Here is a 23,776-nt window from a genome sequence, read left to right as displayed (position 1 = left end):
AGGGAGACACAGCCTGGCCCCAGCCCGCATCTCAGCACCTCCGCGGGGCTTCGTTTCAAGCAAATAGGTACAATTTTAGCTGATCGTGAGTATTTTTTCATTGCGAAATCCTGTCTGCAGAACAGAGCACTGCTGTGCCGTGACATTTATTAAAAAACAAACAGCAAGAGAAACTACATGTTTATTTTCCAGACTAGGCGTTTATTTTATAACAGTGTCGTAGCTCAATATGGATTTTTTTTTTTTCCCATTGGCTGAGTTTTGTGAACTTTAAGTAAACAGGAGCGGGTTAGTCAGCCAGCTACTGGATTGGCTGACACTGTTTTCATTTAGGGACTTAGAGGCGCTGGTTAGAGCTGGGTTAGCTAAATGTGCATGGGCCCAGAGCAGCGCAGCCGCTGCCTCCCCTGCCCTCGCCCCCCCCAGCCCAGTCTGCCCCCACCAGCACCGGAGGCTGCAGCAGCCTCTGAGCCAGCAGTGCCCAAGGAAAACACATCCGCCAGGGCCAGACACGTCACCAGCCACAAATCCTCTCTTTCTCTCCTATATATATATATATATATATTTATATATATATGCATGTATAGTACGGATGGGTCTCATTAAGTGTGGTAAGAGAATAAAAGTTTTATATTATTTACATCCACGTCTGGGAAGGGGAAGGGTCGGGAGGGATGTGGAGGGCTATCAGTATTATTACCGATGGTCTCTGCTACGATGCAGCCCGGGGAGCAAGCCCTGCACACGGAGCAAGCCCCGCACACACGCAGGAGGCGGCGGGGCCGGGTCAGTGGCAGCCGCAGGACTTCACCACCATGTTGCGGTGCTTCTTGAGGATCACGTTGTTGTTGCTGTCGTAGTAGAGGACGGAGGTGGCGCTGAGCTTGGTGGGCGCACAGCACGCCTTGGGCACGGCCTCGGGCTTCATCAGGTGGACCTGGGGGGAGAGGAGCCGTGAGCGCGGGCGAAGCTTCAAAGAGCCCCGGCTCTTACCTGTGAAAAGCCTGGGTGAATGGGGGGATTATTTCTAGCGCTTCGTAAAAATATTTATTCTAAGCCCTTGGCAGTCCTTGCTGCAGTTTATATTGGATCGGGGCTCATGGCACCGTGCGGGCTGGGCAGCCCCTTCATTAATTTGGGATTCCTGGCCTCTCTTCACACTCAGCTAAGCAAGCAGCCCCTTGGGGCAGCACGGGGGCTTGCGATAGGGCTGCCCCCCCGTCGCGGCTCAGCACCACCCCTGACTTCTGCACTGCACCGAGGCACAAAGCCTGGGACCCCCTCAGGGGCCTGGGGTACCCTGGGCCCTGCTCGAGGTGCGTGTTGTGCCGGCGCAGGCCGGGAGGTTCGCGGGCTGCCGAGCGCTCGCAGCCCCCCCCGGCCTCGCCCCACATGTGCGAGTCATTTACTGCGGGGCCAGCTGAGCTCTCCCAGCTCGGAAGTCCGGTGTTTTGCTGTCAAACCCTGCTATTTGCAGCACCGGCCGGGCTGGCACGGCTCCCAGCGCGCTCGCCCTGGTCCCCCAGTGCTTCCCAGAAGGGCCGGCCCCGGGTGCCAGGTGATTCACGTCCGCCCGAGCGGCTCCGTTTCGGGAAGAACCCCGGGCTGGGAGGTGAGGGGTGGGTGCCCGCAGCTGGCGGGGGGGCTCTGGCAGCTTCGTTAATGCAAAAAATAAACCCTGCCAGGCGACACCTTCAAAGGCTCGGCCGAGGACTCGGCACTCCCTGTAATTAACCGCGAGCACCAGAGTCGGCGTGACTCTGCCATTGGGAAATCAAACACTCACAGGTCAGGAAATTCCAGAAATTAAAGCATGGGTTGCGATGCGGGGTGGATTTGGGAAAATGGGGCATTAAAGCTTTCCTGTTCGGAATATGCTGAGCCCAGCGCTTGGGCTCTGTGCCGCAGCCTCACGCCACGGGGCCTCAGCTGCAGCCTCCGTGCACGGCGGGCGAGGAGGATGCCCGGGCACGACGCTGCCCCTTCCTGGGGTCCGGGACTGGGTGCCCACCTGGGGCATCTCCCCCAGGTGCCGGGGGTGCCAGGCAGAAAACCGGGCAGTGGAGACTCGCCAGCACTGCCCAATCCTCCCTGTCCTGCCCTTGTGGCCAAGCTGACCTTGCAGAGCCCTCATGCTCTGAGCTCTGTGTGCACCCCCAGACGCTTTGCTGGGCGCTGCCCCCCCCCCCAACACCCAGCCCCGGCCGGCTGCGCACTGACCAGGGACTGCAGGATGGCGTGGTTGGTGGCGTTCATGCAGGAGTCCAGCGGGAAGGCGCACTCCCCCTCGCAGTAGTAGGCTGAGTACCCCTGCGGGGCGATCACCCAGTCCTGCAAGGAAAAGGGTTTGTGCTGGGGGCAGCCGGGTGCTTGCTGAGCCCCTTCCTCCACCACCTGCACCCCCGTGCCTCCTCCCCGGGCGGCTGTGCCAGCGGCGAGGGCTTATTTTGACTTTCGGACCACATGAAGAGTTCAGGGTCACTGTGGGGTTCAGGCTGTGCCAGCTTGTTTGCCGTAATGTCCTGGCACACGGCTGTGCTGCTCCCACCACTGCCCATCACCACGGGGCCGTGGCTCTTCCCGGGGGGAGCGGGTCCGTACCAGCCAGCCCAGGTCCTGGAAGCTGACGTAGAGCTCGTGTCGCCGGCAGACCTGGCGCCCGTCCGCGGCGTGGACGTCATCTGCAAGGAAGAGGGCAGGCGGCGTCAGCCACGTGCGCTCGGTGCCCCCCGGCCCCACCAAACCGTGGGGCTGCATAGCTCGGATGGCTGGGGTTACTCCAAGGCAGCCTCTTTGTTGCAAAGCAGCTTCAGAGCAGGCTGAAGTTTTTGCTCCACCACTGGGACAAGGGGATGCAGCCTAGGGAGGCGTAAATTGGTGGCGCTCACAGCTCTGGGGTGTTCCCAAGTGCCCCAAGCACTGGGGCTCCCCTCCTACCCCAGCGGCTCCCCAGGGCCATGATGCCTTCCTGGGGCAGCTCCAAAATGAGGACAATGATGCAAAAAAAGCAACATCCAGAAAGCCCCACAAGAGCAGGCTGCCCCGAGGGCGCCCTCCCGGACCTGCTGTGACCCTCTATCTGTCAGTGGCCCCACTGGTCGCTGTGCTCCCCCCAGGGCTGCACCTCTGGGCTGGCAGAGGGATTTCAGAAAGGGCAAGGTGCTAAGAGAAGGGCCCTTCACGGCAGCAACCGCAGAGCCTCGTGCTTTTGGCAAGGCCCGCTCCTATCCTCTGTGCTGGGGGCTGCTCCCGTGCTCTTACCAAAGATCCCCGGCAGCTTGTTGGGGTGCGGGAGGTCGTTCGTCTTCTTGGGCTGCCTCCTCCTGGGTGCTCTGGCTGCCCTTGTGACTCGCATGGGGCTGGTGCTCGCCCGGAAAAACGTGACCATGAAGGGCTGCTTGGAGCGGGGCCCCCGGCGCCCCAGCAGCCCGGCCGAGCCCGGGTCGACGCTGAGCCCTGCAGGGACGGAGCAGGAGCAGGTTGCAGGGAGGCAAAGTGCAGGGGAAGCTCTGCAGCGGGGCGCTGCGGTTTCTGCAGCCCAGGTGCATGGCATGGAGGCAGCAGGGCCTCCTCCTGCACGGCCACTGCCACGCTAAGATCATGAACAGCGATTCAGGCTCTTGGGAGAAAAGCCAAGTGAGAGCCAAGCAAGGGGTTTTCCCTGTCACCACCACATCAGGATGGGGCCGTGGCACTGATCCTGCACTGCCTTGCACCCTCAGCATTGTGCGCACACCCTGCTGTAGGAGCAGTGCCAGGAGGGTTAACCTGCAGCTGCACATGAGAACCTCTCCAGGGAGGGAGCCCCCGGAGCCCCCCCAGCCCACACCAGGCACTTCAGCGCTGCCCACCTCCACGCCCCCGGCTCTCCATCGCAGCTGGGATTGGAACCGCAGAGCCGAGCCCTGCTGCCACCCCACACGCACTAATGGGGTGAGAGCCCTGCCATGCCTGGGGATTTGGCCCCAAATGCTGCAGCTGGGCTTACCGTCATCCGTCTCCACATAGAGCCGCAGGCCCAGGTTGTATTTCCGATCCACTAACCAGTGGTTGCTGGCAGCCGTGACATCGAAGACCAGCCAGCCCTCGGTCCCCGCGCGCAGGTCCTGGGCGTCCAGCAGGAACAAGTCAGACTCCCTGGGAAATGGGAAAAAAGAAGCCTGTGAGTAATAGCACCCGAAGGCAACGGCAGCCCACGGCCAGTCACAGAAACGACTCCCCGGTGTCCGTGCCCGTACAGATCCCGGCGCTGCAGGGTCAGGACGGCGCCTGCGGCCGTGCCGTGTGTGACGGTGGCACCCTGGCAGCTGCCCTGGGAAAAGCGAAGCGCCCTCCCCGCCCAGCCGAAACGCCGGGTGTGTCACTGCCCGGGGACGCCGTGGGAACAGACGGCTGCGGTGTGCTGCTGCCCTTGGCACTGGCACGGCGCTGGGAAAGGAGAGTGCCAGAGCCGGCACCGGCTGGGGGCCCCATCCCCGTCCCCGTCCCCGTCCCCATCCCATCCCATCCCATCCCATCCCATCCCATCCCATCCCATCCATCCCATCCCATCCCATCCCATCCCATCCCGTCCCATCCCATCCCATCCCATCCCATCCCGTCCCATCCCATCCCGTCCCCGTCCCATCCTGTCCCTGCCACCTGTTGGAGTGCTCCGCTGCGATCTCGTAGATGCTGACGTGCAGGGTGCTGTTGGCGTGGCGGGTGGCACCCCGTGCCTTGTAGATGCGAAACTCAGCGGCCGTCACCGACTCGCCCGTGGGCACCTGCGTCAGGTCGAACCTGAACTCCTTCCAGTACGGCTTCGGGGAGGAGGTGTCCCGGTCCTGCTCGACTGCAGAACAGAGGGGTCAGGGAGCCCCCAGGGGCTGACCAGAACCCACAGCACCCCTGGGTCCCAGCAGCCCCACGTCCCCCCCAGTTCAGGGACAAAGCCCGCTGACTCCGTGCCCTGCCCCAGTGAGCTCTGCTGCAGGGTCCCACCTCTCTGACTGACCAGACAACTGCTCTGTAAAAATAAACCCTCACATTCTACCAAGTGTCTCCTTTCTGCAGAAATCTGGTGCTTTTGGGGAAAAAAAAACTTCTGGTAATTTTTTTTCACGTCCGTAAAGAACAAACACACTGTTCCTTTACGGTAAGGCATCCCCACACGGTTTCACTAATATGTAATTATTTTCTTCAAATTGTTCTTTAAAAATATTCCAGACTGCCATGACTGAACATAATTAAAGTGATTAAAGCTCCTCCTGCTTCAGGCGTAAAAGAAATGTAACAAATCTGAGCTGGTGCTCACGTAAACCAGACAAACACACAAATAAATAATTAAACGGACATGTTTAAATGCAAATTTTAACCAATTTCCAGGGGGGGGAACATTCCAAATGTGCTACACTACAAAGCCGACCCCCCCCCCAATAAATGGGGGCAGCTCAGTGCCTCTCTTCAAACTGAATGCCCAGATTTTAACTATGCATCCACGGATCTTTCCGTCTTTTTTTATTATTATTATTTTTTTCTCCATTTTTTTTTTCTTTGAAAACAAAACAAAACACCACATTCCCTCCAGCTACTGGGCTCACCACAAGCTATGTTTTAAAAAAAGCATGGGGCCAGGCGGCCCGGGGCGGATGCGGAGAGCGCTTCCTGCTGCCGCGGCGAGGCCGCCGGCCGGCCGCCAGCTGCGCGGGAGGTGCTGCAGGGATGCACCGGGAGCCGGATTTGGCCCACGCGCCCCCGGGGATACCGGGACCCCCGAGCCCACCACAGTGCCTGGGGTCTCCCCGCTGCCCTGGGTGGGCTCTGGAGGCTGCCCCAGGGCCGAGGCTGCCGGACCCCAGCCGGCCGAGCCCGTGCGAGCTGGTGCCTTTTGTGCGGTTCTGTTCCTTGCACTGAGCCACTGAGGGCAGCTGAGCATAGTGAGAGGTCCTGCCAGAGCCTTTGCTGCCTCGTTGCTCCTGCAAGAGCCTTTGAGCCCCACAAAATAACCAAGTGGTCCCCGTAGTCTGCCCTCCTGCAGCTGATGAGCACCCCGAGGGAGGCCCTGCGGGGACACCAGCCCCAAGTCGGTGCCCCTCAGGCATTTATGGTCACCCCGGTATCTCACTGGCTGCCCACAGCCACAGCAAAGCACCGGGGCCAGGTTTCTCCGTGTTACTGGCTGGTGACATCCTCAGGGAACCCAGAGAACTGAACCACGTTTCCCGTGTGCGTCGAACTTCTCCCAGGCCATCACAACGCGCGGCAGCAACGTCTGCAGCCAGGTACGGGCAGAGCCCTCGCAAACCCAGCTCCCTTCCCACGGGGAGCAGTAAGCGATGGATGCAGCAGGGGCTCATAAAGCACACACTGAGGTCTTCAAGCACCCTGAGCAGCTGCAATTAGGGGCTTTACCAGAATCATTTAAATTCGCCCCACCTGATTTATGACCACGCACCCAGGGAAGGGCAGCGGCAGTTCTCGTGGCAGGACCGAGGTGATCTCTGCGGCCGTGCCACAAGGCTGCAGCTCCACGCGAGGCATCTGCTCTGCAACGGGGATGGGGCAGGAAAAGCCCTGCTTCGTGCCCCCTTCGCTGCCTGCTGGAGCACAGCCTTGGAAGGGCAGGGCCAAAATGTGTCCTCCCTTGTGCTGACGGGGGCGTAGAGCAGCAGGGTGAAGGCAACGGGGACGGGACAATTAGCAAACAGCAGCACGGCTTTATGATCGTTGGGTTCAGCGAGGGGTTAATATTGCTGTCTTTTCTGGCAAAGTTATAAATGTGTGCAAAATGATGAACCAGCCGTGGGGGAGCAGGCGCCGTGTCCCGAAAGCACCCCGCGCCCTTTGCCCAGGCGGGACGGCTGCTGCTCGAACCCTGCTGCTGGTGGGGGGGCGTGGGCATGGGGCCCCCCCTCAGCCTGGGCACCCGGCTATTGATTCGAGGTTGGCTCAGCCGCACCACCAACCCGCAATTACCTGTGGGCGGATTATCCGGATTGCGGATGGGACGCTAAAAAAACCCAGCCCAAGATCCTGCTCTCCTTGCCCCCTCCTTCTGCAGTCACCGTCTCACCCCTTGGGGCTGCTGCGTCTTTCCCCAGCCATGAACGCCACAGCCATGTCTTGTGCACCCCCCCCCCCCCCCTTAAATAATAGGAAAAGCATATAAACCCATATAAAATGGCAGCAGGGCTGTCCAGCTCCTGCCGTGCTGAGCCCTGCTGTGTGACCAGCCCCGTGCCCCCGCACCCCTCCTGGCTGGCAGGCACGGGGCGATGGGGACGCCTTTTCCTCACTCCCCACCTTATTTTTAGCTGCACTTCTTCGTTGTAAACCTTCTGTGTGCGCGGTGTTTCTATAAACTGCTCATCAGTCGTAATTACTAGTCCTGGCTGCTCTGAACGGTCCCCATGATCATTTCAGACACTAAATTAAAAGGAAATGCCAGGATATTCAACCACATCAAATACGCTGAATCTTAAAATAATTTTAAAGGAGATGCAAGGAAGATGCTGTCCTTTGCTTGGAAGCAGGAAAAAATAACCTCCAGAGGCTTTCCTAAGCAGGGAGAGATCTAGGAGCTCTCCCAAGCACTGCAAATGCAGCTGGGCTCCTGCTCCAGCCCATGAACACCTCCGTCTTCCGAAGACGAATGCTGGGAGCCGTGGGACAGGGGGCTCTGCAAAGGGCACCCCACGCCCTGCTGCATGTGCCTGGGAGGCTGCCTCGGCCCCTGCCTACACCCCCACCACTTCCCGCGGCTGTAAGCAGTCAGAGGAGAGTGCAGTGTCACGGGTGGACACGAAGGGTTTTACTTGCTAAGATTTCCCCCTTTAAAACACGCACCGTGGGTGCATACAGAGCACCAGCACCCATTCGGCACCACGGGGCTCGGGCACTGCACACCGTGAGCCTCCTCCTTGGGCTTGCCAGCGTGAACCTCTGCTCCATGATCTCAGCCTGTGCGCGGCCGTGCTGCACAGCTGATGGCCCAGCCCGGGGCCGGGACAACTCCCAAAGCTGGGCTGGGACGAGTGGAGCCATCGCCACCAAACCCAACCGAAGGTGGCCAAAGAGCCACCGCCGCCCATTGCCCCACGCAGCGCGGCCTGGAGGGGCTTGAGCCCCCGGCTCTGTGTCCTGCCCCGGCTGGCAGGCACAGGCACTGCCCGGCCGAACTGGGACACGCTCGTGTGCCAGGGAGCTTCGGCGCGTCCCCTTCCCAAAGGTGTGCCGTTGGGAGCCGCACACATGCCCGGCTCACACAGCGCTCCACGGGCGGGAGCAGAGCGGTCCAGGTGCCTAATGGAGCGCTGACTTACCCCATTTGCATGCCCCATCAGGATAATTGTGCAAAAAATTATGCATGCAAATTAAAGTTAGCCTTCTCCCACAAAAAAAAAAAATTATTTAATTAACATGAAGGGACTCATGAAGCCGCAGAATTCAAAGCCATTCAAATTGAAGGCTGAAACTCTGCTCCCCAGCTCTCTCTGCTGCTCCAGGAGCACCAGGAAGGGGGGCGGCATGGGCACCCCTGAGCCAGCACCGCTCCTCCCAGGCACCCACTGGCTGTGCCTGTAGCCAAACCTGTTCATTTTAAAGCACTTTTTGGTGTTCATGTTGAGGGGAGCTGGGGTCTGATGCCCCAACGTCCACCTCCTTGGGCCTGGCTGCCCCTGATGTGCTGAGCCCCCTGTCCCGGAGTGCTGCAGAGGCACCTGGGGGCTGCGTGCCCAACCGCTGCCCAAAGCACCGGGGCTGTACTGCAGGGCTCTGTCGTTTCTTCACAGCCAAACACAGTACAGGGGATGCTGGAAAGGATGAAGAGGACTTGGGAGATGCCTCTGTGGTCCTTGCTTGCTCACCCATACCTTCTCCTGAGGGGCCTGGAGGGGTTCAGGAGAGGACAGGCCCTGTCTGGTCCTTGATGGTGCCGTGGCGAGGCAGTGCTCTCCTTCCCATTGCTGCCACTTGCAAACCATGGTGCAGCAGCCGACTCCGGCCGTGCTCCAGAAAGGTGGGGCCGAGACCTGGCCACGTCCGCAGCTCCCAGGTCAGGCCAGAGCTCTGTGCCTGCAGACACCCCCCGCCCCCAGCCTTGGCACAGATGCCCCCCCAAAAAGCCTCGTGCTTGGCCAGAGATGCCTAGAGAGGGGCATGTGCCCACATGAACACCCCTTGAAGCAAAGAGAAGAGGCAGGGAAGAGCTGTGTATCTGAAAGCCTGGTCTGGGCATCCTGCCGGTTCAGCCTGTCCCAGTGGGACCCCAGTGGTCCCAGTGCTCATGGCCTGGGGGTGCCGGCTGGAAACGGCTCTTCTCTGGCTGCCACTCACAGCTGTCTGGAAATGGGACGGTGCTGGAGCCCGGCGCTGCTCCGTAACCAGCCCGACGGGATTCCAGCAGTAATTAGTAACCCTGAGGATTTTATTCTGAGCTGGGATTCAGTGTCCCACCGCAGGTAATTCGTCCCCCTTGCTGCTGGCCCGGGAGAGCTGCTGCCCCCCGCACGTCCCGCTCACCTCTCGGGTGCTCCGCGTGCACCCACTCAGTGGGGTGGGCGACGCCGCTCCCTCGAGCCCGCCCCGTCGGTTCGCAGCTTCGTCATGGTGGGGAGCGTGCTCGGGGGGCCGGGGGGGGCCCAGGTGGCTGCCGCTTGGAGAAATCTCTGCCCCGCGCAGAGCCCCCCCCCCCCCCCGATCCCGAGCCATCCGCAGCAGGGACCGAGCGAGCCCCGCACGCCCCCGGCCCGCGGCCACCGGGTCCCTCGCAGCCCCCTCCCGCCGCTACGGGGCCGAGCTCCGTGCGAAAGGGGCTTTGTGAGCAGGGAGGCACCGGGAGAGCGCCCCGGGAGCGACGGATGCTGGCGGCCGTCGGTGCAAACGGCTCGGTGCCGCCGCCCGCCCCGACGGCCGAGCCGGGCACCCGGTCCGCGGCGCTGGGCTCCGCTCCCGGCTCCGCTCCCGGTAACGCGGCCGCCGCAGCCCCGCTCCGGGCCGGGCGGGGGGCTCTGCCCGGGGCGGGGGGGCTCTGCCCGGGCTGGGGGGGCTCTGCCCGGGCTGGGGGGGCTCTGCCCGGGGTGGGGGGGCTCTGCCCGGGGTGGGGGGGCTCTGCCCGGTCCGCCCCGGTGCGCCCAGCGGGTGCCGCGCGTCCCGCAGCGCGCCGCTCCCCGGGACCCGGGCGCTGCGGCCGGCAACGGTGTGTCCGCGCCCGGTGCGCCCCGTGCAGCCCGGCTGCTCCCGTGCGCCCCGGTGCTCCCCGGTCCCTCAGTACTGCCCGGTCCCTCAGTACTGCCCGGTCCCTCAGTACTGCCCGGTCCCTCCGTGCTCCCCGGTGCTCCCCGGTCCCTCGGTGCTCCCCGGTGCTCCCCGGTCCCTCAGTACTGCCCGGTCCCTCCGTGCTCCCCGGTGCGCCCCGGTCCCTCCGTGCGCCCCGCTCCTCCCGTCTCGGTTCCCGCCCGTGCGCTCCGCTCCTCCGCCGTCCCGCCCGTGCGCCCCGGTCCCTCGGCGCGCCCCGGGGCCGCGCTCACCCATGTTGACGAGGCTGACCACGGTGTCGGCGCGGCTGACGACGCTGCCGGGCGGGGGGCTCTGGGTGCTGAGCCCGGTGAGCACCGGCCGCGACACCGCCTCCTCCTCCTCCGCCTCCTCCTCGCCGGCCACGGCGTGGTACAGGTCGAGCATGAAAAGCGGCGCGGCGGCGGCGGGGGCGCGGGCGGCGGCGGGGGCCCGCGGGCGCGGCCGCCCGGGCAGCCCGAGCACGGCCAGGATCTCCCGCTGCACGTCCCGCCGCTCGCCGCCGCTCAGCCGCCGCTGGAGGAAGCCGGCGGCGTGGAGGCGGCGGCGGAGGACGCTGCCGCTGCCCAGCTGGCACAGCACCGCCGCCGCCCAGAGCAGCGCCAGGGCGCCCAGCGGCCCCCGGCCCGCCGCCGCCCCGCGCCCCGGCCCCATGGCACCGCCGCCGCCCGGGCCGCCCCCCCCCCCCTCCGCCGCCGCCCGGTGCGGTGCGGAGCGGCCCCCGCGCGGCCCCGGCCCCGGTCCCGGCCCCGGTCCCGGCCCCGGTCCGCCCCGGCGGGGCGAGGGAAAGGGACGGGCCCGCCGGCGGCACCGCCCCGGCCCCGGTGCTCCCCGCCCGGCCGCCCCCGGGGCAAAGGGCGCGCCGCTGGGCAGCCGCCCCCACGGGCACCCGGCCCTGGGATGCTCACCGCTGCGGGTGCCCAAAGCCACGGGCACCCACCCCCCCAGACACCCAAGCCCACGGGAACCCAACCCCAGACACCCAAACCCATGGGCAGCTACCCCCAGAAACCCAAAACCACAGGCACCCACCCCCCCCCAGGCACCCACACCCAAGCCCACGGGCACCCAACTCGTGCACCCAACCCCACAGACACCGCACCCTGTGCTCCCACCCCTGAGGGACCGACCTCACTTTCCGCCGTGCCCGGCACCCACCCCATGCACTCTCCTGGGTGCTGACCTCGCTGGACACCCACCTCCCCAGCACCCATCCCCACCAGCGTACACCCCACCAGGCGATCCCGCTGGCAAACGCCCACTCCAGCAGGCAGTGGGCATCCACCCACCCCACCCGCGGGCACCCACATGCCTGGAGCAGGGACACCTCACGCCCCAGAGCCCCCCCAGTTTGGGGGCTGGCAGCGAAGCCGGTCCCTGCGCCGCTCTGCAAGGAAAGCTGCGTGCAGACGCCCTGCGGCTGCTGCGAGTTGGAGGCACGGCGGCGCACAGGCATCGCCTCTGCGTGCGGGACAGCTCCCTCGCCCAGACTCAAACACTAACACTCTGGAATAAAGTAGGAGGCAAGATTGTTTATTACCGCAAGCAATTTTAATACAAAAATGTGTCTGGTTTTTAAACAATTCATTGGTAGAGCTTCAGTTTTGCCTCAATTTAAACCAATTGAGAGAATCACACAGCAACACGGTCAGAGCTGGAGGAACAATATTTAATAAATACAGGGGCTCCGCTGAGCCCTCTCCCTCCGCCCATCTCCTGGTCACTTGGTCAGTTCGATTTTATTACAAAGAAAAAGTAGCGTACAAAAGCCAGACAGGACTTGTAGCGAGTGTGCTGGTGAGACTCATTTCAAGGACAAGCAACTGTGCGTGTAAGTCCAGATTTCTTCTAGGAGCAGAGGTCACATCAATCTCAGCCTGGTTGGAAGTGGAATGACCAGTTAAATAATAAATAGGAAAAGAGATGCAGATAAATAGCAATCCTGTAAGGAACAAGGTGGGTCGTCTCTTAGGCCTTAAATCCAGAAGAATCCTCTAACCCGCGGGACCCACCACCGCTAAGGGATGTGTCTGTGATCCAAACCTGCAATCTTACCAGCGTGCTCTCTTCTGGACAGCATTATCGTGAACCCCCTCCCCAAACCCATCAGCATTTTTTGTTCTTTAAAAACGAAGTTGCCGGGACAGTATTTTAAAGACAGCAGTTATAATGACCTTAGCTGTAGTGTGTGCAAATTTTATTGTCAAACTCCGCTTTCTTCAGGTAAAATCACATAGCTTTAAAAAAATGGAAACATAAGCCCCAAATCCCCTCACCTCATGTTTCTCTGCTTGAGGTATCTGTGATTTACAAAAGAGAGTTCCTTGAACACTGTAGGATTCAGGTCTTTGCTTTTAAATATAATTTACCTTGCTGAGACAGCAAGTTAAGTTTATAAAGATGCATTTAGGAAACAATCCTAAAAGATAAAGCAGGTTCACACCCTGCACCGCGCAGAAATCCTATTTATAGGTTAGTTTTTCTTTACACTTTCACATCTTGACCTTTTTTGCTTCCTTTTTTTTTCTTTTTTTTTTTTTTTCTTTCCTTCCCACATCTCAGTTTTCCAGGCCCCTCTCTGAACAGGGGTCGCCAAGAGGCAATTTTTATCTACATAAATATTCACATGAAAATAGTAACTTACAAAAAAGGAAAAAAACAAATAAGGCAGCTTCCATAACACAACTTTCTTTTACACTTTTAACAATATAGTTTCTCCCATTTAGAATAAATATACATCCAATGTACGTAGTAGGGTTAAAAATTGGACACAGGTTGGGTTTTCTTTCTTTCAGGAGGGCGTGGGTACAGTATTATCTCTTGGGGCCTGGAGTTTTTGGGGTGGCAGTGGTTGTTTTCTTGGACATGGTTGGGATTTTGGAGGGTTTCGCCATGCCCCGGCGCGAGCTGCCTTGCCCGCCGGCTACGCTGCTCTCCGAAGTGTCCGAGCACGCCGACTGCGTTTCCAGCAGGTCGAAATCGGAGGCGTCGCTTCCCCGCCGGCTGCTGGCCCGACTGCCCGCGCGGCTCCCGGCACGGCTGGTGGGACGACTGGCTGTCTTTTTGGGATCTGCGAGGGGAGCCCAGAGCCCCGTGAGCACCGGCACGCGGAACGGCAGCACCGCTGCGGCCACTCTCGTTAGCCCGCACATCGCCCCTCCAAGGGGGGTTCATCACACAGCCCGCCTGCTGCGGCACCCCCCCGGCACGCATCAGTGTCCCCCGCTTGCTGCAGGCTCTGCCAGCTCCCCGGGCAGTTGGTATTTGCTCTCCCAAAATAAGCAGCCAAGAAGGAACAGCTGCGGCGAGAGCTTTCAGCCCCTGCACCCAGCTTACCTGCCCGGCTGGCTTTGGCACCCGTGGAGGCTGGCGAGGAGCTGTTGCTGGTGTCCCCCGCCAGCGAGGTCCGGCTGGAGTGGAAGGTGGGGCGCTTCAGCTTGCTGCCCGCGGCCGGGGTCACCTGCGGAGGAAGCACACGGAGAGCATCGCTGAGATGGCACCGCGGCGACCTGCCGTAACCGGCCGAGATCACCTCACAGGGCAGTAAAAGGACTTGGACATTTAAGGAACACCCATCTTAACGGTCACGGAGAACTCAAGCTGGCGTTTCAGCAGCGCTTGGAAAAAGGAAAACAAAAAGCAGCCGGATCCCGAGAACAAGGACGGCAGCGGCAGTTTGTGCGCTGCAGGCTGAAAAAAAGCAAAGCCGCTGTCCAGCCGGAGGACAACAGGGTCACCTGGGATCAGGAGCTCCCCAAAGAGAGAGGGACATCTTGCCCAATATGTGGGCAGCTCTGCGCGCACAGCATGCTGCGCTGGCTCCCAGGGGACGGGCACAGCTGGACAGCAAGACACCAGCGACAAACGGACACACGGAAGGCTGTGGATCAGCTTCGGTCATGAGGCTTCGGTCGTGTCCTGTGCGACACGCATGAAACGGGCTTTCCGTGACCTTTAAGATGTTGCAGATGGAGAGGGGGGAGCAGCACAGCGCAGCTTTGCTCCCGTGCTGCAGAACAAAGCAGGGGCAGGAGGGCTGGGGGCGGGACGGGGAGGGAGAGGTGCCCGCATCTGTCCAGAACCAGAGGCTCCAGTTTCTATTGTGAACCAAAGATCAGTTTTGGGGCGGTGTGAGGGCGCTGCAGGGAAGCGCCAGCCCACGGCGTGCCCCAAACCTCGCTCCTGCGACCCCAACCTCCCCGCCGGCGTGCTGCGGTGCCGCAGGGTGGCTCTCGAGGAGCCTTACAGCAGCAGCTGGAGAGGTTCCCCTCTGCTCCCCACGACACTGTGATTTTGGGGAAGCTTAAAAATCTTTACATCTCGTGAAACTGGAGCCACAATGGGGGAGAGGGAAGCAGAAGGGGAGCCAAGCAGCGGGCTCTCCTTCGGTCTCAGTGGGAATTAAAATCCATTAACACATGATTGGAAGGTATCATTCCCATCATCACAGATTTCGATTCTCATCCTTGATCCTACTTCAGAAACACGTTACAGCAGCAAGCAGGCGGTTTAGGGCAATTCAGAAAGCACTCCTGCGCTTCTGCTGATCTAGAAGAACGCCTTTTCCGTTTGAAAGCACTTTCAAGCAAGATCAAGTTATTCTGCCATTGCCATCAGCGAATCACTAAAATCTACCCAAGTATTTCATATTCACAGGGTCAGAAAAGTTGGCAAGCAGGCTGGGACGTTCGGCAGATTGAAGTGTCGGCCTGAATTCATCCTCGGAGCGTCAAAGTGCAGCCAGCCTGCGTTACTGCCGGATGCACCACGCATGACCAACACGGTGATAACACAATCGCTTCGTGAAACGAAGGCAGTGGTTACTGTGCATGCACTGTAGCTGATTTTCAAGTCTCAACTCGGCTGCTGAATTTCAGTTTTTGAATGCCAATCGCGGCCTATTTTGAATGCTTAAAGGCTGTTAAAGCTTGGAAATATTCTCTTTTTTAAAAGCACAATGTGACAAATGTTACTCTTTTGGTTTGAAAACAGGTAAACGTGCACTGCAAGCAGTCTGCACGTTGTGCTTTACTGTAAGGTTGGCACTTTGCTTAATCCGAGTTAGAAACCCATGAAAAACGCGAACAGGCCTCGCGTCAGCGGTGCTAAAAGCGCTGCTCTACCAAAAGGAAAGCGTTAAACAGGCAAGGAAGCAGGACTTCTCTGTGAGCCGCACTCCAGCCTGCCGACAGGTCCTCGGGGCTACGAGACCATACTCTACCTCGGAGCTCGAAAGCTGGAAGTCGGAATAATCGAATCCCCTCAGGGGGGTGCCCGCTTTACTGTTTATCAACCAGGGTTTGTCATAACATCGAGAGAAGTGATGTGGAGTCTGTGAAATGGAAAATCCAGAGAGGGGGGAGAGGCGGGAGTGAGTGAAAAAAAAAACGAAACAGAAAAGTATCTGGAATGAGGGGAGAACAGCACTAAAATGAAACGAGAGAACCAAACGGGAAATACATAAATTCAAAAATGAAAAAAACGAACAAATGATGCAATTAAAACATGCATGGCAAACGGTGTGATGGGACAGCAGAGGCTGGGCAGTCACTGCTCCCTGCGCCCTGGCCCGACTCGTGGCTGCAGCACGCTGCGATCGCCCGCCCGCGGGAGCTCTGCTCAGATGTGGTGCAGGGGAACGAGGCGGAAATCCGTCCTGAGCCATCCCACCCTGCCCGACCCACACAGCCAGCGGGACTGTTCCTGCAGACCCCACCACGAACATCTTCCAGCAGAGACCACGACCACTGATGAGGCCCCAGCCTTCCTCCTCCTCGCACCTCCTGCAGCACCTCTTCTCACCGGGACGGGCGTGGAGGCCACCGGCTTCTAAAGGACCAGCAAGGGAAAGGCTTCACGCCCAAACCCTACCTTGGCTCCGCTGGCTGGGGTTGCAGGAGATGATGGCATGGAGGCGCAGCTGTGGTTGCTCTGGCTGGCACTGGAACTGGACCGAGTTGGGGAGGCAGCCCGGGAGGATGGCTTTGATCTCCGGCCCCGCGACCGGAACGGTGTCATTCCCTGGGAGGCCCCCTCTGGCAAGATGAATTTCTCTCGAAGTTCAAGGTTGGTCCGTCCTCGCGCTGGAAGGGGACACAGGAGAGGAGAGCTGAGGTTTGCACGGACCCGACATCGTTACTGGGGCTTGGGAGGCTCTTCATCTATTTTGGGTGATAGGTGAGAGAGAGAAGGGACCACCACCCACAAAAGGCCAACCTTAACATTTTCAAGCAAATGCCTCGAAGAGCTGGAGGGTCTCCCTCTGACAAGCAAGGGGCAACCACGCAGGAGAAGGTCTGTGGACTTCAGCTCCTGGGCCAGCTGACAACGCCCCAGCAGAGAGCGAGGCCATGCAGCAGCCCTTGTAGGAGGCGGTAGCAATTTCAGAGTCAATGCCTTACGGACCACAAAGCCAAAGAAGCAACTGCAGAACAGCAGCACCATGCTGAGATAACCCAGGGATGGAAATAACCTTGATGTCAGCGCTCTAAAACATCTGCTGCAAAGCGTTAACAGGGGAGGCCAAAGGAGCAGAGCTGCACGAGTAAAATCCTAAAGGTTACACCAAGCAAGCGGCACACTTTAAATCATGCTGCTTTCAGCAACAGCCATTTGATAACAGAAGCAGGCAATGGGTAAGCATCAGCCTGAAGAAGACACATCTGAAGCAATTAACATCTCAGAGACCCCGGTGAGATAGGAGCATATGGAGAACAGACCCGACCTCCACCACGTGCAGTGAGCTGCAGTAAGAACTGCTCAATGCTCCTTTCCTGCTGGAAAAGCGGGGCAGAAAGGAGGGTCTCTGGCCCCCTTTCACAGACGGCTGCTCTCCTCTTTGCCAGAGCACTTCTGCTCATCCTGCCTCCCCTCCCACGAAACATGCTGGGGATCCTCTTGCAAAGCCTCTCATCCTACAAGGCACCGAGGTCAGCACTGCTGACGGGAGAGAATTTCAGATTCCTGCCTTCTTGCACCTTGATGCACTTCGTTCCTGGCCACAACCCTTGCTAATTTTTCTCTCCAGTACTTTCGCCCCCACCCAATGTGCCTCGCAGTTGCAGTTTTGTGGTTTGCTTCGGATCCATTTTCTCCAGTTCCTGCCCGTGCTTGGATAGCCCAGACCCGCTCCCCTGAGTGCCTGGTGCTGCCTGGCCACCGACAGCCACAGAGGGAAAGTTCTCAAACTCCTGTCACTGGGAGAGAAGGCAACCAGCTGCTAAAACCCAGGAACTGCCTTACCTCTGCAAGGATCGTTCTTCACCAAGAACTCATCCAGGGCCATCCATCCTCCACCAACGCGGACCATGACCGTGCTCCGCAGGATGCGGACCAGCCGCAGCTGCTGGGAATCGCCGAACTGCGGAGCCAAGAAACAGAACTCAGACAGGGCCACGAGTCGGGAAGCACGGCTCCTTCCCACTGCGGGCTGCACCAGGGCAACGCGTGGACCACGCCTGCCACTAAGCTGTTGGAAATTCTGTGGTCCCAAATGCTGTTATTGGTCTATCGAATACTTCTACGGTTTCCCCAGATAGGCTCTTACGGATCAAATACCTTGCTGGCACCAATTTACAGGAGTTTTTCTGCTGCTTGGTATTAAGATAATGCAGCTATCAAAATCCTTTAGTTTTAAAGCAAAAGACAGAATTTTTTAGAGCAGCAAATGAGAATTGGGAATTTGGCCGTTGGATGGATTTTTGCAGCCCGAATTGTAGGTTTTCCTCTTGTTATCAAAGAAAGAGAGGCTGTCAATGCACTGACACTCCTGGTGCAGTCTGCTTGGAAAAGAGACGGCCGATACAGATCACTGAAGGCTGGTGAAACAGCAAGGCAGGCAGTGCTGTGTCACCGCTGAGCGAGAAACCTTGGATCAAGTCTGAAGCCCAAAGATTTCACTGAGCCTCAGACTTGACCCCACCAGCCACAAAGCTCCCGCTGCGGAGATCGCCCCGTGAGGATGTTTCAGTGAGTGCAGTGATGGGAATCCAGGCAGGAATCCCGCAGAAATGTTGATTAGTGATTGCAATGTACATTAGTGATTTGAAACACCTGCAATTTCAAACAAGTGCACCCCGGATCAGAAGCACGCGGCTGTTTCCCAAAGCTCCCTGAGCCTCCTGGAGAGCCAAGCCCAGGCTCCTGGTTGCCTCCTGCACTGCAGGGGTGCAGTCGCCCTACACCCATCCCTACAAAGCCCCTGCTCCAACGAGGAGGTCGGGGAGCCACTCTTAGGAAGCAAGACCACCTTCAGAATGATTAAAAAAAAAAAAGGCAAAAAAAAAAAAAGCAGTAACATTTTCCCTGGGTGGACAGCAATACAAAAAAACAAGAGACAAAATGAAAACAGAGTGCAAGCCACATCGAGACGGGGTACTGCAGGTGGGGGGAAAGGAGGGAGCAGGTTCCCGGCCACCCGGGGGTGCTGGAGCGGGGTCTGTCCCCAGCTTGGGGTCCTCCCAAAACCCGCTCGCCCCAGCACAGCCGTGAGAGGTGCTGCAGCTGTGCTGGGATGGAGCTGCCTCACTCTGAGGGCTCAGCATGCTTCGGGCACCGCATTCAGAGCTCGGTCAGCGGGGCGGATACCAGCCCGCCGGGCAGTGATGTTCCAGGGCAGACGGATCTCTAGACAGCCGAGGAGCACAGCTGCTCTGTGCCAAGGAAAGCCAGGGATGTGTCAATTCTCATTTCCATTGCCACATTTACATTATTTTTCAGTTGCCATTGAGAATTTTTCTAAAATCACTGTCTAAAACCAAGCCAGAGCTCTGTTGGATCCGTTCACTACAGAGATCCAAGATTATTTCTTTTGGGGCATGTTTTTGGTAGGGCACCATCAGTCCACGTGAAAAATAAACCTGTGTGAGGGGCCAGTGGGCACATCATAAGGGCATGTGCTGCTCCAGTCCTGTTACAAGAACTCTGAGCACTGCAGCAGCCGGCACTTCGACACACGGCCCCGCTAACCGCGGTCACACCAAGGGGACACGCGCGGTTTGTGCGAGCCTTGCTCCCGTTAGGAGTTACTCAGCGGGTGCAGCAGGGATGGAGGTTTAGTTATCATTACCTACAGGATTAAACATGTGGACCTGGCGTTCTCATTCCGTGGTGATTGTAATCCAAACCCATCCAGAGCCTGGTACAGCCCTCGTGCGTGTTTTACCCCCGTGTTTTTGTCTGGGCCAGCCGTGCCCCGAGGGCAGCAGAAACCTGCCCAGCAGCGCTGCCTGCTGCAGGGGGCCGTGGCTCAGCACCATCAGAGGTTGCCACCGACATCCCCAGGGTAGCCAAGAAAGGAGCCGAGGAGAGAGAGATCTCTCCCTTTCTGTCAAATCCTGATTTTTCCCATTGAACTTTTCCCTTTTTTCCTGCACGATGCAGTCCTTTATTTCTTTTGGATGGCGATCCCAGCTTGCGCACGCCCCTGTACCAGGCTCTGTGAGCAGCTAACAAGCTCTCTAAGGCAGCACGTTACAGGTCACATCCTCCCACAGCAACAAAGGACAGAGCGCGTTACGACACACAAGCTACGATTGTTATGAAGAGGTGAGAGCATTGCAAGGCAAACTGTACCTGATTGCCGAGGAAGAACTACGGAGGAGAGAAGTTGTGGAGGGATAAGGGTTGGGGAGGGGGGCGGGGAAGTCAAGAGCAAGAGGAAAGAAAAGAAAAAAAACAAGAAAAACATTTTATGGGATTAACAGTGCAATAATCACGAAAACCGTTAACTGCAGGGAGTTAGAAATCTGGGGGTTCTGCTACTTGGTTCTCAGGCAGCAGCCGCAGCTCGGCCCGCGGCAACGCGCCCGGCGAGCCTGGGACCCGGCGCAGCCGGAGCGCTGCGGCTCAGCCCCTCCGTGCCGAGCCGCGAGTCCTGAAAACAACGCGCAGGAAACCAGGCGGGTTTGCTGCCAGCTTGCTTCAGAAGTTTACCTCGGTGAATAATTTGAAACATAAACACCGAGCCTGTTACAAAGAGATTCTTTAAGGAAATTATTCTCCTTCTTCAGGAGCGAGCTAAGAAAAACACGGGCGTAAGGTACACTCATCCACGAGAAGAACTTCAAGGGCAGCTGGCGGCGGCACTGAATGCAGCACTTCATGCTGCCCTCCCCAGAACAGTGCCACTTTTATGCTCTCCTGCAGCTCCCGGCGTGGGGCACGCCCTGGGGCCGGGCACAGCGCTGGGCAAACGCGGCCGAGGCACCACCGCCTCCCTGGGACGCGGTGTGACACGGGGCGAGGTCCCCAGGGGTCCCTGGGGCTAGGGCCAGGGCTCCCACCAGGCTGGGCACCACGGGGGGCTGCAGGCAGCCCACGGGTAACCTCCCTGGGGGGCACTCGCTGGGACAGCGTTCAGAGCCCTCTGCCTTACCCGGTATTTGTTCTCGCCGATCTGCTCCACTTGAAACCTCTTGGCACACTTGCACTGGGCCACTTGCCTGGTGACCTGCCGCCGATAAAAAAGAAAGGTAAGGGGCCAGGGTCTGAGTCTCCCTGACACAAGGCATTGCTTGGATAAAATACAAACCTAAGCAGCCTTTCTTTCAAACGCACAGTAGGTACCGGTAATACATGGATGAATTATTTTGGCTCAGCACCAGCACAGCTTTCTTCCCTCTTTGTTTCCCCCCCCCCCCCCGCCAGCGTGCAGCCTGAACCACCCCAAACCACAGCGCCCACCCCGCCAGGTGCTTCACCTCGTCTTCGATTTTGTCCGCGTCAGTGGTTGGGCGGTAGGCATCCTTGTTCGGATGGAGAGCAGCCACAAACTCGTAGTAATCGATGTAGCCGTCGCCGTCACGGTCAAAGATGTCGGCCACCGCAGTCATCTCCAGCTTTGTTGTGGGGAATTCTGGAAGGAGGAAGAAATGAGCAACCGGTGCGCAGACCTCATCCCTCAGAGCTGGGGACGTCAGGGCACGGTCTGCAGCCCGGTCCTCGAGCAGCAGCAGCCACTCGTCACAACGAGGTGGCCGTTTTCTGAGCCCGTTTCAGGCAGACGGGGACTTACTAGAGGCCAGGATGCCATCGATGAACTCCTGCCGGGTGATCTTCCCATCCTGGTCTTTGTCAATGCGCCGGAAGAAGTCCATGACGCGGGACTTCTTGTGGTTCATCCAGCGCATGTACTTCTTCCGCCAGACATCGAAGTCGAAGTTTGCAAACTCCTTCAACTGGAAGGAGATCGAGAGTCAGTGCGGGAAATCCCTGGAGGAAAGGCACCCAGCTCCACAGCACCCTCTGTACCAGCCTCCTGGGGACCGTGCCCAGGTCCCCGCTAACACCCAGTGCCCGAGCTCCGGGAGGGCTGACCCCGTTGAGCCCCGCTCACGAGGGGCTGCTCGGACGGACTTCCCCGAACAGCACGACACACAGCGCAGCCCACAGCACCACGCGGACCGGGCGTCACGTCAGCACCGACACGGGATGAAGCGTCCCCCACGGCCGTGTACGGACACAGACGCAGAGCTAGCTACGTGCACACAGACGCACACACACCCGCCTCGCCGCACACCTCTGGGGCGTCTCCTCGCCTGCACCTCGCCTGTCAACGCCCCGCGCTCTGCCGGGGAGGAACACCCACAGCCGCCACCCTTGTGGGTGCTCGTCTCCCCTCTCCCTTTCCCCGTAAGCAGCACAGAAAGCTTTCTTGCTCATCTCCCAGGAAAGGCAGCAGCTGGGGCACATCCCAGCGCTGCGAACCCTGGCAGCAATGCCCACGCCACCAGGCTGGGACAAGCCCCTCACCCTCCTTTTAAACTAACACCCCTTTTGACCACCCCCCCAAAAGGGCTCCCACAACCCCACCAGCTGAAAGAGCTTACAGCGAGGTAATGCAACAATTCTGAACATTTTAAAAAATACAACAAAACAAACATTCCTGGAGTTAAAAGCAACAAAGGAAAAACATTAATACGCATAAACTGAACTGACCTACAGAAAAAGCAACGAAAAACAAAAACACTCACTTCTGGGCATAGCTGCTTTGTTAAGCATAAATAAAAACAAAAATTACATTAGATGTTTGGAAAAGATATATACAGTAGCACTAATCAGTTAAACTAATTACTAGGAATAAAGCAGGCCTGGCTGTCATTACCTCGATAGATACCAACTGCAGGAGCACAAAGCAGTTCATTAATGTGCAGTTAATTAAAGAAGGCAGTTTCCAGCCGTAATGTTTTAGAAGTTTTTTTTTTTTTTCCTTTTTCTTTCGGCATTTTCAGAAAGGCAGCAGAACAGTCTGCGAGGCCCAGGCAATTTAAGCAGCAGCACTAATTTCAAGCACCTCTGGTGCCAGGGCGGCGCGCAGCCCCCGGGCACCGCTCCCCACCCGGCCGGGCAGCGCGGCCGTTACCTCCTCCAGCCGGTCCAGGGCATCGTTGAGCTTCCGCTGCCGCTCCAGCGCCAGCAGCCAGACCTGCTGCCAGCGGGCCGAGAGCTGGTTGATCCGGGGGTTCTTCGTTTCCGACTGGGAGATAATGGGCATTGCAGGGGGGGCAGCCTGGCTCAAAGATTTTCCTGGAAAAAGGGAGAAAACGCATTGTTTGAGGTTGCGTCGATGGGTTCACTCAGTCCGAGCGGTCAAGGACAAGCAGCAAAGAAATGCACTGTGCATTTCAAGCAGAAAGGCTCCCACAGCCCTGCTGCTCTCTGAACGGCAGCGCAGGCTGGAGCCGTGTCCCCAGGCAGGAGGACGGGGCAGGAGCTTGCACCCCAAGCCCTGCCAGCGCTCCCTGGCACCAGGGGATTCAGAGAACTCTGCCTTCAAGAAGCAATGTATGGAAAACTAATTAATTAAATAACAAATCACAAAAGAAGTGCAGGAAGAACCCAAAGAGAAGTGACAGTGTGCGCCTCCCAGCGCCGCTGAGACAACCAAGACGAGGGCAGGCTCAGCACCCCTGGCAGAGGCGGTTTTGTAATTGCCACCTGGATTCTCCCCTCCTGACAAGCTTCAACTGCCTTCCTGGTGGCTGTCAGTGCAGGATGCCTCGGTAATTGATAATCAGAGCTAATTAGTTTCCTATGTATTCCACTTCCTCCCACCATAGCACATGTTTCCCTGAAGGGGAACGTACTGTTGCTACGGGACTTGTCGATGAACGGCCCGTGGGGGGGCTCAGTGGCTTTCCTCTTGTACGTCTTGGTGACCCGGTCCACATCCGGCTGTTTCCGTGTCATCTCCTCCATGAAGGACTGTCAAAACACAGAAGCAACAAGAGAATGTGAGCAGTTTCGAGATGGTTTTGGCCTCCAGCCACTGTTGCTTTGGATTCTCCCTGGACGTGCCGAGCCCACGGAGAACACAGGTGTGTTGAGGGATGTGGGCTCGCAGTCAGGCAATTGCACAGCTCTAACTCGGGTCTGCAAACACCTGATTTCATCCCCTGGGCTGGCTTTGCTCCTAAGTGGCAGCTTGGGATGTGCAAGATGCTATTTTAACAGCGACTTAAACAGAATTCAGTGCCTCCCCCACAGCACGGCAGGAATA

General features: G+C 58.7%; 2 protein-coding genes across 2 annotated transcripts in view; both read right to left on the bottom strand.

The window, feature by feature from the left end:
* Nucleotides 1-180: 180 nt before the first annotated feature.
* On the bottom strand, nucleotides 181-10,964 carry LOC310886044 (bone morphogenetic protein 8A-like). Its single transcript, XM_083810089.1, has 7 exons — nucleotides 10,512-10,964; nucleotides 4,642-4,834; nucleotides 3,989-4,137; nucleotides 3,262-3,456; nucleotides 2,602-2,681; nucleotides 2,221-2,331; nucleotides 181-937 (listed from the first exon to the last, which is right to left on the bottom strand). Exons 1-7 carry the CDS (start codon nucleotides 10,930-10,932, stop codon nucleotides 788-790), a joined length of 1,299 nt encoding a protein of 432 aa, XP_083666215.1. The 5' UTR covers nucleotides 10,933-10,964; the 3' UTR covers nucleotides 181-787.
* An 843-nt stretch (nucleotides 10,965-11,807) lies between these two features.
* MACF1 (microtubule actin crosslinking factor 1) overlaps nucleotides 11,808-23,776 on the bottom strand; it is a 143,250-nt gene continuing 131,281 nt past the window's right edge. Inside the window, exons 90-98 of the mRNA XM_083809812.1 lie at nucleotides 23,364-23,481; nucleotides 22,640-22,803; nucleotides 21,293-21,455; nucleotides 20,979-21,133; nucleotides 20,654-20,728; nucleotides 17,521-17,638; nucleotides 16,150-16,361; nucleotides 13,615-13,738; nucleotides 11,808-13,348 (exon numbers count right to left, since the gene is read on the bottom strand). Of these exons, the coding sequence (XP_083665938.1) occupies nucleotides 13,092-13,348; nucleotides 13,615-13,738; nucleotides 16,150-16,361; nucleotides 17,521-17,638; nucleotides 20,654-20,728; nucleotides 20,979-21,133; nucleotides 21,293-21,455; nucleotides 22,640-22,803; nucleotides 23,364-23,481 (1,386 nt within the window). The 3' untranslated portion in view covers nucleotides 11,808-13,091. The remainder of the gene's footprint in view (nucleotides 13,349-13,614; nucleotides 13,739-16,149; nucleotides 16,362-17,520; nucleotides 17,639-20,653; nucleotides 20,729-20,978; nucleotides 21,134-21,292; nucleotides 21,456-22,639; nucleotides 22,804-23,363; nucleotides 23,482-23,776) is intronic.

Source organism: Anser anser (assembly GCF_964211835.1).
Source record: "Anser anser genome assembly, chromosome: 24".
NCBI classification, from domain to species: domain Eukaryota; kingdom Metazoa; phylum Chordata; class Aves; order Anseriformes; family Anatidae; genus Anser; species Anser anser.
This window is presented reverse-complemented; position numbering and strand designations above follow the sequence as displayed.